General features: G+C 42.9%; 4 protein-coding genes across 4 annotated transcripts; 2 read left to right on the forward strand and 2 right to left on the reverse strand.

The window, feature by feature from the left end:
* Positions 1 to 578: 578 nt before the first annotated feature.
* Positions 579 to 2,564, reverse strand: PHALS_08099 (uncharacterized protein; the record flags this gene model as incomplete). The annotated part of the gene is made up of 1 exon (XM_024721682.1): positions 579 to 2,564. One exon carries the CDS (start codon positions 2,562 to 2,564, stop codon positions 579 to 581), a length of 1,986 nt encoding a protein of 661 aa, XP_024586756.1.
* Positions 2,565 to 8,100: 5,536 nt separating this feature from the next.
* PHALS_08100 (fructose--bisphosphate 2-phosphatase) lies at positions 8,101 to 10,386 on the forward strand (the record flags this gene model as incomplete). Its single annotated transcript, XM_024721683.1, has 2 exons — positions 8,101 to 8,315; positions 8,376 to 10,386. 2 exons carry the CDS (start codon positions 8,101 to 8,103, stop codon positions 10,384 to 10,386), a joined length of 2,226 nt encoding a protein of 741 aa, XP_024586757.1.
* Positions 10,387 to 10,401: 15 nt separating this feature from the next.
* On the reverse strand, positions 10,402 to 11,280 carry PHALS_08101 (Putative N2,N2-dimethylguanosine tRNA methyltransferase; the record flags this gene model as incomplete). The annotated part of the gene is made up of 3 exons (XM_024721684.1): positions 10,402 to 10,900; positions 10,958 to 11,118; positions 11,179 to 11,280. 3 exons carry the CDS (start codon positions 11,278 to 11,280, stop codon positions 10,402 to 10,404), a joined length of 762 nt encoding a protein of 253 aa, XP_024586758.1.
* Positions 11,281 to 11,410: 130 nt separating this feature from the next.
* On the forward strand, positions 11,411 to 13,240 carry PHALS_08102 (uncharacterized protein; the record flags this gene model as incomplete). Its single annotated transcript, XM_024721685.1, has 2 exons — positions 11,411 to 11,605; positions 11,678 to 13,240. The coding sequence occupies 2 exons, from the start codon at positions 11,411 to 11,413 to the stop codon at positions 13,238 to 13,240; spliced, it is 1,758 nt and encodes a 585-aa protein (XP_024586759.1).
* Between the last annotated feature and the right edge of the window lie 1,005 nt (positions 13,241 to 14,245).

Consider the following 14,245-nt stretch of genomic DNA (forward strand, 5'->3'; position numbering starts at 1 on the left):
CAAGAACCACAAACTTTAATTGAATATCGAGTAGGAAGCCACCGATGCGCGGGGTGTAACTATAAAGAGCTAGTCGTCAACAACTCCCATAATTTAATTATATACAAAATAGTAGTATAATACATTGACAAGTCGCATGAACACACATGATATTATAATATATAAGATCAAGTTATAATAATAACTACTTGCATATATAATATAGTAATATAATAGGCTGTAAATTACATCACCTTATGTACATGTTCATGTGTCACTTAATTACCGCTGACTAGCAAGATCGTGTTTAGTCAAAAGTCATAATGAAGAACGGAGATGTCAAAATGGTGACTAAATGACTCCATTGCAGCGTTAGAAAGCAATTGACCAACATATCGTCGCAAATTGGTGTTTAATGAAGTGCATCAACGTAAAAATTGTGACGATCCTGCTTTGGTTGTGACTTTGCTCAAGGATATAAAGCTGATGACATTGATCAAGAGACAACAGTTACCAGATCAATAACTACAAATTATCGACGCCAAAACTAACAAAAGAACATGTTAATATGTATATTAAAGTTCGGGACTCTTGTGAGCTTAATCATGAACTGTCTTGAGGTACTCTAACATCTCGGTAGCAAGCATCCTTTGATCTCTTTTGATAAGATCGCTTTTGAACTGAAAATCGTTCTCAACAGCCAGTTGAAGCCAAGCCAATTGTTCTTCATTCTTGAGCATCGCTCGAAACACATTTTTCAATTTTTTCTTGCTCAAGACCGCTTCAAAATTCTCTATCTGGGTTCTGTCATGCAATGCCGCTTGAAACGAATTGACACGATCATCATCCTTAATAGCCACTCTGAGAAAAAACACTTGATTGACATCATTTAAAATCGTATGGATCACCTCTGCAAAGTCCTCATTACCCAATGCCGTCTTGAACTGTGAAATCACTTGATCTCCTTCCAAAAGTAATCTAAACAGCTCCAATCGCGTATCATCCCTGACAGCCTCTTTCAGCAAATCCACTTTCTTCTTGTGTGCGAGTAGTGCTTTGAACATATTCATCGAATCCAATTCTGTACTGCTCAACATGTCTTCAACTAATATGAGCTGTTCTTGTTTCTTCAAAGCTGCCGTAAGCAATTCGACATGTCTATGATCCTTCACAATTTCTTTAAGCAGCCACAAATTTTGATCAATTTTGACCACCTCATCGAGCATATCACGAACCTGCGCATTAAATAGCGCCGCATCAAGCACCTCTTTTGATCCAGCTTTACTGAGAGCCTTTTCAAGGACATCCAGATGCTGAGAATCCCCCACAACCTCTATAAGCAATTGCATTGCTTTCTTGTCTTGAAGCACCGCTTCAAACATTTTCACCGATTTCTCATCACTCAATGCCGCCTTAAATAACTCAACCTGGTTCGATTTCGTCAATGCCTTTTTAACCAACTCCACTTGATCGTTAGACTGCAAAATAGCTTTAAACAAACGCACTTGATCCGCATCAAATAACGCCCAATCGAACTTTTTCCGCAAATTGGTTTCAAGGGCCGGTATCTCTGATTTCTTTTCCGCCATCTCAGTAAAAATCTTTTCTTGGTCATCCTTCAATATTCCTTGTCTGTCTTTTAAAAATTTATATACCTGAGGCATGACAAAGGCAGAACTCTTTGTCTCGTGCTCAATAAAGCCAAAGCGAGTAAAGGCAGCAAATTCCAACCAAAGATCTTGGTGAGGTAACCAATGTAACGCCGAAATGACGTCGAAAAATGCCATAAGGTTGCCATTTTGCATTGTTTGTAATCGAAACGCCAGCTCGACGGTCATACGCCGGGTCACCAAACACTTGATTAAATCACCAACTTTGTTGTTCACATCGATAATCTGAGAGGTTCCTAGCCAGGTTAATAAATTCCCATCCTTACGATCAGCTGTGAGGAAATGATATACCTCGTTTGAGACTTCAATTTGATCATTGTCTTCTCTCGTCAAATGCCAGTATTTGTGAAAGTAATTTAGCAATGGATCTTGCAGCCCATAATGGAAAAAACTCTCCAGGCTTTCGTCCTTCGTATGACTCATCAAAATGTCAAATACTGTCGATAATCTCGTTTGAGATTGGAGTAATTGATCTTGGAAAATCTCGGATGACGCTTTCTTTGTAAGCAAGAAGGCGATGTTGACGCGAGCAAAAAACTGCAATTCCAAGTCATTGACTTGGAGAAGACTCAGAAGGTGTCCATATAGCTTCTGATTTTGCACGTCATCTCGTTGGTAAAGGGACATCGCCTTATTTATAATCTCCACCAAGTATTTTTTTGTGCTGATACTGCTACTTTCTCCAGGTAACAAATTATTCTGGAGTGGCGATGTCGATTTCGCTTTGAGGAACGAAAAAGCTCGTGATTCCTTCTCAGTCTCATCGATGTCGGTATTGTCTTGCACACTTTCATTGTAACTCTTCAACACTTCCTCACCACTGGTCAAGTTGTTGTTTGCAGAAGGTAGCAAATGATTCAAATGGCGCACAATGACGACAGGATCGCTTGTACTCGAATTAGACGCAGAGCACATGCTGACTTTAAGCAGTAATAAGGTTGAAACGGTCGGCACGATCATCGTTAGGAATATTCGAAAATAATGATGCGCAGATCTATGATGCATCATTTGTCTAGAATTCAAGCTGTCTATCCACTGGATAGTATCCAGCTCTTGAGACATTTTATTAGATTCAGTACTTGAAAATTCCGAAATCGTGCGTTTTGAAGGCACTCATTCAGCTATGATGATACGGTTGTGAGACTTCGCAGCCAGTCGTCGATGGCTACACAACTAGCTCCCACCTGTTAACCTTCCAGCTGTTTAAAAGCAAGAAGATTTTTTTGGGGGGTGGGATAAGATTGGCTGAGAAGAGCTATGCACAACAGTGCGAAGGACTAGCGGTGTCCCAGCGAGGGAGCTACGTGCAAAAATGGGCAACTCCGTATAACACCTTCGTAGAGAAACACTTTCCTTATCAAAAGATTGAAATGCGAGATTTCGCACGTCTATGCAGGCGTTCCGTGCTCTTGTGCAATCTTCAGGGGTGCGAAGACTAGCGGACTATGTACATTAGTTGCAAACATTTACCGCCGCGATGGCGTAATAGATCCTCTCTAAATGCATTCTTTAACATTGTTAACCTTCATGGGAGATTTCAAACTGGTACGGCTCGTAATCCCCACATGAAATGCAGACAAAACCTTCCGAGCCATAAGGTCGGCTGGAGCTAGTGATGTGGAAAATTTATAAGCGCGTCAGAAGCAATGGATTGTAGCCATGCTGAGGAGGAAGAAAGCGGTTTCTTGGCTGCCGAGAAGCTCCATGGACCTCGCTGATGATTCATTCAAGATCTGAGCTCTGCATGTCCACTTTCCTATCGGCTGAGAGGTACGAAGGGTAGACCCACGCAGAGTCGTCCAACGTACACCTCGCGCGCAAAATTGGGTCCCAGAAGGTGCACTGGAAAAGTATTGGGGATCTATTTGTACCTCGTGAAAGTCGAGTCAATGGTTTCCAGTCCTAAACATATTGCTTACTCTAAGTGTAGTGGTTTTTCTCGCTCTAGATGCCTGGCGTCTGGTCGGGGACACCGATGACGTCAAGTGTGAATACAGTATTCGTGTGCCTTATGACGGGGACATGTTGATAGTTCAGCCGATTTTTCTTTGGGCTCAAAATTTTGACGGCGAAGAACGTTGTCTGGTCTTAAAGCTGGCTTCAAAATACGATCTCAGACTATAAGTGGCGGAGTTTGAACGCTACGGGACACAGTTCGACTAGTAGCAAAGAAAAACTGATGCCACGCGAGGATCTATGGTAAGTCATGAGTCACCTCTGCTTAAAAGCGAAAACGCTTCTGTGCGCGTGCATGAACTACGATAGGTTCAGTGCAGATCTTGGGACTGTCCAAATTATTTGGCAAAGATATTGCTAGGTACATATATAGGTAAAAAAAAGTTACTTTACTGCGGTTTCAGAGTGGTAAGTGAGATAGCATTTGTTTGTCGCGGTCACTCGAATTTATCTCTGATATGCCTTTATTAACAGCTGCGAACTTGAGGTTTTGTGCCAGAGTCAGTAGGTGAAATAGCGGCTGTGCCAGCGACTGGCGACTGTTATTTTGGATAAATGATCTAAGCCCTGAGAGGATAAGCATGACTCGACTTTATCGCGATGAAACGGAGTGCTGAATAGGCAATATCATGTGACTCGTCGACCATACCAAACAATGAAGCGCCACGGATTTGTGGCGCGCAAGATGAAATCATTCGCTAATGAGTGACAGAGATACTTTGGCGTTGCATATACTTCTTCACACCTCCGGCAAACGCTCATTTTGAGCTTGAGTTTTTTCATTCGGGCTTTTTACACACTCACAGAGATCAAAGTGGGGCAGCTACCCTCTTGTCCTATAAATCCTTTGTAATCTTTTCTGAAGGAATATCACAAGGCAGTAACAGCAAAAGCACCACGTAGAACCGGAAGAGTGCATCTAAGATTGACTCTATATCTGGAACCAGATACAAGAGTATATAAAAACGGCCCGTTATAGAAGCTTGTTTCGTGCAGAGCAGGAAGCATGTTCAAGGGAGAGAGTTAATGTTTTTGATCAGCGTCGACTTTCTGGGTCAGAATTGCTTATCGAAATGGATGAATCGTGCAAGCACAAAATAATGTAGCCACTATTCTTCTAAAAAGGGTTTGCTGCGAAACAGTATGGTTAGTTGCACCTTATTCAACTCTCGACCTAGTCGATGGTTATGACTACATGCTGGTGAGTTCAGCTATAACTCTCTCATTCCAAGCAAAATAGTGTGGGAATGGGTAACTATGTGTCTAGCGACGTTCATCTGTCCCTTTGCCTAGTTGTTCATCCGCATCGTGCATACACGTAGATCTATCCAACAATATTTTTGTCTAAAACACGGAAATTGGATGCGGATAATCTCACTTAATATTTTGCAAGCAGTGTTCGAGTGTTTGCTTATCGATAGGCTGCCAATCCAGATCGACAAGTGTGTCCTTGGCGCCGACATATCTTCTTTCTGAATCGTTTATCGGACAAAATGGGATGCGAGCAGATCGCACAAGACAAAGGCCGTTGAAGATTGACCAGTGCCTCCGCCATATAGAACGTTCGGGATGGCCGAATACCTGCACACATAGAGTGTAGTTGCACGGCCCGACGAGCCAATTTTTTAAAAGAGGATGTCAAGTGACACTAGGGTGCCGCATATAAGCGGCCTTCAAGGCTTTGAAGAAGCCATCATGAGTGTTCTTAAGACTGAGGCAGAGCAGACGATATGGAATAGCGATTTGACTTTGGAGCAGTCGTCTGTAATGCTTCAGCCTTTGTCATGGCTGTGCTTTACACCAAGCGGATTCCAATGCGCGTGAACTCATTCTTGTGTTTTAAATTTCATTAGCCTAGAGCGGCAAGTGTTAACTACCTGGCTCAAGAATATGGCTCGAAATGAGTGAGATTCTGTCAAGTTAAGGGTACACCTGTTTGTTACTACACCATTTGTGATCCATACGACTCTGCATATAACGGCATTATCACCATATATCCCACAGAGAACGGCAAGATGGTTATTCTATTTCGCTGGGTATACCTTGAGATAAAATTCAAGCCAAATCGGCAATAGGTGGCGTGGACGCGCTTTTGTGTGGCGCTAACTATGAGCTGTGAGATGACATTATCAATTACATAGGCGTGCAGAAATTGGGACGAAAAAACGTGTGTCGCATTATCAAGAGTGTTTGCAGGGGCAGCAAATTTGTGAAGTTGAAGCTGCATGCACGAAGCGTTCGATTGTAGGTTTCGATTGCTATTCCTTACCTAAAGATTTCTGTATTTCAGGTGGTATGTCACGACGATTGCATGAAATACAGAGTATTGTGCGAGGCACGTGCTACTCTTCGGGCGGCCACATCGAAAGAGAAAAATATTTTGCATAGCGAGCGCTATGAAGTGCTGGTCTATCATGTAGAAGTTCTTAAGCACGTCAATGCACACGTTTGAAGCGTTTTAGTGGGCCGAATTCTTTCTATATGCATAGATGCCTCTAGCATATCCATCAGTTTCGGCAGAGCGTTGCTGTGTCAGAAGTTTGGACCCTTATTTTTGGAATCTTATAAGGCACGTTTGACTATACTACCATTTTGGTAATTGTGGACGATCCATACGAGCGGCTCGTCTGGGCTCTGCTATCCGAGACACCGCTACCGGTGAAGATATAGCCAAGCTGTTTTTCAACAAATTGTTTTGCCAACGTGGCTTGACGGTCGTGGTTGTGTCCGATTAAGATCCACATTTTACAGCAAATGTCTGGTTTATTTTGTCCAGAGTATTAAATACATGTTCACCACTAACTATTCATAGACAGACTATCCAACAAAATACGATTACCCAAGGCCCCCACGCAGAGGCAGCGTGGTACTGGAGTAATGTGCATGTATTTGTTGTGCTAGTGCTCAATAATGCAGTGCATGCCTCTACAGACATTTCATCAATTCTTGTTCATAACTGGATTCCACCCGGGGTTCTTGTCTCCGCCACGTAGTGGCTCCGGTCAAGCCCAAATTGATTGCAATACGGGACATCCGAGCCATGCCTTCAGCAACTGCATCTATTGGAGAAAATGCTTTGAGCTAATCTATCGCCTCACGTTCGGTTATTTTGCCAATAAAAGGAAGCACTTGTTGGCTTGTAAAATGCAAACTTATACATAAATTGGTTACATTACTATTGCCGTGTTTTAGCCATTAGAGGCTCATTTATATATTGCCCTAGTGAATAGGTGACCTGCCACGTCGATATTGATAACGGACGCGAAACATTGCCGTTCTGTGGCATCAATTTTCTAGTGCAAATGCTCCCTTTTGACCTTAATCAGGGCAAAATTTGTGTAGTTGAGCATTCATCTTGAGAGACAGTGTGCTTAAATGGAGCTGAGCAATACTCTATCGCCATACCTCATGCAGTTTTACGCGAGCAACCAACCATCACTTGAGATATGATGTCTTAATACGTCTTGAACATTCTACTATTGCTAGTGTATGGGATAGAATCCCGAGCGAACTTTCACCATGAACATTTAGCACGCGAGAAGGGATTGGGGCAAGTTCAATCCACCTAGCCAGTTTTTTCGAGTTGACTCACACTTTTGGGCGTTAAGTAATCGGAGTTTATAGCCCTCTGAACGGTCTCTGTGTTCTCGTTTTAGACTTTCTCATTCAGACTTTTTCGACCCATTATGGTCACAGCAAGCACACGAAGACGCAAAAGCCGGAGAGGTGCAACAGTACGTGACGCGAGTCTCACTGGAATCATTTAAACTAAACTGCAAATTCTTAGTTTAAATTCTGCAGGCTCCTTGCGAGAAAATGCATACCAATAATTTTCGGGAAAGCCTGAGGCTCACTCTTTAGCGTAGCTAGATACTATTGTATCTCATGAAGCATATATCTCTATGCATCTGTTGCTTTAAAAGGTCTGAACCATCCTCAAGAGCGCCGTACAGCCTCCGTGCAGCAAGTGCAAATCATGCTTTCCTATGAAAGGTGAAGCAGAATCTCTTTGAGTGCAAATGAAGTGAAATCGACCACCATCTTGCTTGCACTTTTAACGCGTTTAGTCTCTCAGTATTTCACCCCATATCATGTCGCTCCTTTTTAAATGATCATCCTATCCGTCTTTTTGGAAATACGGAGCTGCTCGGCAAGTAACGCTACCGCCATGCTCGAGGATCATCTAATTATCGTGGAAGATCGATGATCTGGTGCACGACTAATTTGTCAAGCCAGCAGTTCGACTGGTGCTAATAACCTATTTCATATATATTGCTGACATTTCTGGAAGGTTGTTCCCAAAATTTGTATTTTGCAACAACAATTTTCCTTATATCAACCCTAACTGTTCGTTATACGCGAGCGACGAGAAATAGTACAAGGCAACCAAAAAGTATTGATATATTGAATGATCCTCTCTCTGCTCATATCTCCGCATAATATTTGCTGCTTCAACTGTATACCTTTCAAGCCAGCGCCCCCGACCAAAGTGTCCATGAACTCCGACGCGTCTTTGCCCGTGACCACTGACGTAGACAATGACGCCTCCTCTTCATCATTACCATCTCACCCATCTGTTGATGCAGAAGTTCCAGACATTCCCAAGACACCTCTAGTGAATATACTAGAAGAGGCTGAAGATCTGTATCCAGCCATGATCGAATGGTCTCATCCGTGCGTGTCTGTGGGTGTTACCGGCAGCTTTAACAAGTGAGCATGACCACTAAATTACTTATAACATCAACAATCTTTAATATGATCATTTTGTAGCTGGGGATCACAGATCTTGCTTCAAAAATCTACAGACGACGCCTCGGTCTTCAATGTCAAGCTTTGGCTGCCTGTGGGTACGCATTTATTCAAATTTTGTGTAGATGGAGCGTGGCAATACGATCCAGAAGTAGCATTTGCCCCTGATGAATATGGAAACCTCAATAATTTCATCAAAATTCTTCCATACGTGGATCCTCAGACCAATCTCAAGCCGCTGCAACACACGATTCACACTATTCTCCGTGATGATCACGATGGACTTCCAGTCATGAATCCTGAAGCAAGTAAAGAACTTATGAAGCTTCGAATGGAGACGTCACCTGGCGTGGGATCTCAGTCATCTTTAAGTCTTGACCTCCATCATGATCTTCAAAAAATGTCGACGCCTCGATCGACGCCACTCTCGGTTCGTCGTCAACCTCAAGATACAGAAGACTCGGAGTACGGTATTGAAGTGAAAGAACAGCGAATAAGCAGTCACAGCACCAATTTAACGCGACCACGGGCTGGTACATTGACAAGATCTAAGAGTGAGGAATCGCTGACTCTCGTGGCTCTGAAATCGAATGATGCTGCTGCAGATGTGGCGACACCTAAATATACAAACTACATGGATGATGCGATCACGAACTCGGTCTTGTTAGCAGCTACAACGCAGCATTTTGGTGGTGATTTAGTGACACATGAACACAGTACTCGAGCGAAGCTTGGAGGCCATCGTTCTGTGCTTGTGCGTGGACCGCACACTGCGATGCAGACCACACCAAAGCACATTAGTGGTGGGAGACTTATGATCTTTTTAGTAGGTTTACCAGGTCGTGGAAAGACGTACATTGGTCACATTTTAGCCCGTCATTTGACGTGGATGGGACATCATTCCCGAACGTTTAATACTGGGGAATACCGTCGAAAACTCGTAGGATCGAGTGTCAGACACGATTTTTGGGATCCACTGAACGAAGAATCGTTCCAGATCCGCACCGAGTTGTCAAAACAGTGTCTAAACGACTCTATTGCAGCTTTAGAAAGTAACGACTGTGATTGTGTCATCTTTGATGCCACGAATGTTACACGCGAACGTCGTGAAATGTTGTTAAATGAAGTGCGTCAACGTTATAAGTGTGAAACGATGTTTATCGAGTCGGTTTGTGACGATCCGACTTTGATTGCGTCTTCAATTAATGAAATGAAGTTAAACTCGGCTGATTACGCTGGTCAGACAATGGAAGAGGCAGCACAAGACTATAGTAACCGAATCAAACACTACCAATCTCTCTACGAACCACTAGCAGCTGATCGAGAAGGAGCTCCGTTTATCAAAATTATTGACGTTGGCCGTCAAATCTTTTGTAACCAAGTGTATGGCTACCTACAGTCTCGTATTATGTTTTTGTTGGCAAATTTGAATTTAAAACCGCGGCCAATCTGGCTCAGTCGTCACGGCGAGAGTATATACAACACCCAGAAACGAATTGGCGGTGACTCACCACTAAGTCCATTAGGAGTTCAGTATGCTGAGCAATTGGATCGTTTCATTGACGCGTACTATCCGTCACGAAGCACAGACTTAGCAGTCTGGACCTCGACAATGTTGCGGACAGGAATGACAATTGAACGCATTGCAGCGCGTGGCCGCTCAATTGTCAAGTGGAAACAATTGGACGAGATCGATGCTGGAATTTGTGATGGTATGACGTACGAACAAGTGGCCGAAGAGATGCCAGATGAGTATCTTGCACGCAAGAATAATAAATTGCACTATCGTTATCCCCGAGGTGAATCATATCAAGATGTGATCCATCGTCTCGAGCCAGTAATTACAGAGCTTATGCGTATGGATCAACCTGTTTTGATTGTCGCACATCAAGCGATTCTACGGGTATTATATGCGTACCTGACGAATAAATCTCCGCATGAATGTCCCACATTAAATATTCCACTCCATGTGGTGATTCAAGTGACACCTAAAGCGTATAAATGCGAAGAAGTGTGGCATCGTCCAATGTAACAAATATTGGTCGTTTTAAACCCTGAGTTTGTCTTTAAGTCGTAGGTAATACACTTCTAATTGAATCATCTTCTTTACAACCGTTTGCTCTTCAAGTCTGTATTGGAGTTGCGTTTGTGTGTCAACAAAGGTAAGGAAGTTCTCAACTCCATCTTTGTTACGTCGTTCGACAGCCATTAACACAACAGTCGCATGATTGGCCAGACACAACATTTCCATCGTCTGTGCAAGTGCTTGCCACGACTTGCCATACAGAGGCTCATATATACAATCACATGACAGCACCACATCAATCTTTTCCGTTGCATATCGAGTTAAATACTCTTTTGTTTCTGAAACACCCCAACTCAATGGTCTTGCCACAATTCCACCTTTTGTTTCGTGATTATGTGAGAGGTTTAATACTGCGGCATTAGCAGCCAGATTTACGCGCATCAGACGCAATAATTCGTTCTGTTCAGTAAGAACAACATGGTGAGCACCTGCAATTCGTGCTGCCATACCTGGCACACCACTGGGAAGAATGTAAATCAATGCAATTTATAAAAATACTTAAGAAATGATAACTTACATTCCAGCACCCAACTCCAAAACACACAACAAGTTATGAGGATCTTGAAGTATGTGATGATAATCATGAAGAAATCGCCGAGTTAAGTGCACAGCTGCATCCCATAATAACGTACCAGCCCAAGCTGCACCAGAAAACAATGGAGCAAGTTCATCTGCTTGCTATAAATTGTTGTATGAGTTAAAATGATATTGAGGTTCTTTAATCAATAGATTTCTTACCATTACTAGTGTCAAATTCAGATCTTTACCATTCACACGCACGCGAATAGTTTCTTCAACCTTATTCACATTCTCTTCAGGAAAGACCTCAAGAGTTGACATACTCAATGAAACCAAACACTTAATTAATTAACATTTCATGTCCTCTCAATTTAATGAAATCACTTTTGAAAGGGAAAGACCCCACAAAAAGCAGTCAAGGATTTTTCAACCGAAGAACCGAAAGTTTCGAATGGCACATTGGTGGCGACGCGACGAGCTTTTAGCGCTTTTACATGCGTGGGAACAAGCAGTTGATATACCACGAGACCGTGATGAGATTACAGAGCGTGAAATGCACCAATTGTGCATGCGATTTGATGCGTTACGACCACGAGATAGCGTGACTGTATCAGTCCAAGAAGTCGAAGCTCAACGCCAGCGTTTGGTTCGTACTTTTCTATTCCTTCGTGCATTTAATGCTGAAAGTTCACGTGCTGGACGTCCGACGTGGTTTCAGCTACCAACTCAACAACAAGACGATTTACGTCGCATGAATGGACGACTGGGCGAGTTAGCAACTGTGACGCCGGATGAGTTTGATCTTTTACGTCGAATATGTGAAGAAGTACCTGCGCCTCCCCCAGTCGAAACAACTATGTCTCCAATACAGTCACAACGACAAGATCGTCCTTTGGCTGACGAGATGAAAGCAGCAGCCGAAGCGCTTGCAGGGTTGCCAATGTTTCGATCGAATCAGACACCAGCGCCACCTCCATTGTCCCCCCCATTGTCATCTATTGATGAAATGAAGACAATTAATGAGAGAACTGACTTTAAACAAGAAGAAACGTCAGACTCTGACAATTTGTCAGATAGCGAGTCGGAAGATGAGGAAACAAAAAGGAAAAGTCGTAAACGAGAAGAAGATTTAGATTACTCGCCTCCAAAAATCAAGAGCAAGACGAAAGTGAAAATGACATCTAAGTGGTCGAAACGAGAAGAACATCGATTGTTATTAGCGTGGCATGAGATTGTCACGGTACTATCAAAGAATGGATTTGAGGGGTCGTTTGCTTCGCGAAATGATGGACTTCGACTAAATGCATTGATTCATCAACGGTATATCGAGCTATGTGGTGACAACGATACGCCTCGTACAAATCAGTCGTCAGGTGCAAAGAAACACGCCATTATGACGGCATTTCGAGCATTACGCAATGTACTACGGACGTTAGCATCTCAAAGTGATCGTCCCAACTGGTTTGGAATGACACCTGAAGAACGAATGGAATTGCAAAAAAAGTATGGTCATCACAACGAACAAGCTGTTTTTATTGAAAAAGAATCGTATCAACGTCTCGTACAAATCGACAAAGCACAGCAAATCGTTTTAACTCCAACAGCTGATGCTCCTCGCCCTCCAACAACTTTGGATGAGCTATTAGGACGAAAAAAAGAACAAGTTTTCAAAAGGGAAAGTCAAAGTTATGGAAAACTTACACCTAATTCCGGACCACCTCGAAGTTACATGATTGCCGATAAATCATCGGAGGAATCTAACGATGACGAGTCAGAAGATGACAATGCATCATTGCAAAGTCGTAGTACCGAAACATCGAATCGACGAGCTAATTCTCAAGTACGACCTAATCGTTATAAAAGTCTAGCAACGAAATCTACTCGTGAGGTCGATCCTGTTGACGACAGAGAGACAAGTGTTCCATACAAACGTCGACGTATGATAAAAAGTGATCCAAAGTGGGTGACACAGTTGTTGGAAACCCAGACAAGGCGATTTGAAGCCCTTTTGGACGAATTTCAGGAAGAACGACGACAAGAACGTCAACATAATGTAGAGATTATTCTTGAAGCACTTAATTTGCGCCGTGCGATTGTTCAAAAGTCAGACCAGCCTTCTCAATTTGTAGAAATGTTGGTGGAGAGACAACGTCAGCATTTGCTCAGTTTGTTTAATCAACTGCAAGATGAACATTCGCGAGAACGAGAGCAAGCGCGATCGCTGCTGCGTGAGCTCGGAAGTGCTCGGCTTGTTAGTCAAGATCAGCACGAGAAAGATTAGTTACTCTCAACTTTGTATTGTAATTGGTACTCGTCATTTTGGAAGATATGACAATCTGTATACAATGCGCGACAGTTTCTACTTCTTGTAATTTAAATTTTAACAGCTTTTGATTGGTTGAAAATGGATGTCACTTATTTTTGAGACGGATAGCGAGAATAATTTCTTAGAACGACTCGAGGCGAGCTTTATGCTAGGGATATGCAAGGTAAGTAAGCGGACAACTTTTAATCAATTTTGAAGTAGTTTCAGTACGGCAGATAAAAAAACGGTATAAGTGCTGTGATCTTATGAAGTACATACAATACGGTATAATTGTATTACACGTGGTGTATCGTGAAATCTTGAAAGCACTGGTGTTTATGAAGATTATAGAACCCCGGGAAGAAGAGGTCCGAGGTTGCTAACCGCACGTCAGACAATGAAGATTGAAAAATTGGGTATATCCAGTATTAGTCATTGATTGTACGTATGGGTCCTCTTATAGTGGTAGAGCAAACTAACTCACCGCTCCTGAAAAACTTGTATACACTCAATCGATGCACGCTTGGTAGCGCGTACTCTAAGGGTGAAAGCTTACGACGTTTAGAATCTTCCCTGCTGCATATGGTTGTACTTGTAGTATACTTACGATTCGTGAAAAACCTTAAGACTATAACATGAAACGACTATTTCGGGTAAAAACAAGAGCCGCTTAACAAGCTTGTATCTATCTTAGATGCCGATTCAATTGCGACACTGGTGGCAAAAGGCCCGGTGCAACGAACGCGCCTGGCGGCAGACACAAGTTATAAGTATAAGCTGGTGAAGCTCGATCAGGTGGAGGAACAGATGGCTCTATCCGTAAGGCCGATGATGTTGAGTGTCCTGGTCTTTGATGGCTGAGGCGAGGAATTTCTGTCTCTAAGTGAAAAAAGGTGAGGCGGTCGTGGATTCGGCCTTGCTCCACCCGGAGCCACAGCCTGCAGCTCTTGCGATCTTCAAGCTTTGAGGTCGAGAGCGAGA

Source organism: Plasmopara halstedii, assembly GCF_900000015.1.
Source record: "Plasmopara halstedii genome assembly, contig: Scaffold_3124, whole genome shotgun sequence".
Classification (NCBI taxonomy): domain Eukaryota; phylum Oomycota; class Peronosporomycetes; order Peronosporales; family Peronosporaceae; genus Plasmopara; species Plasmopara halstedii.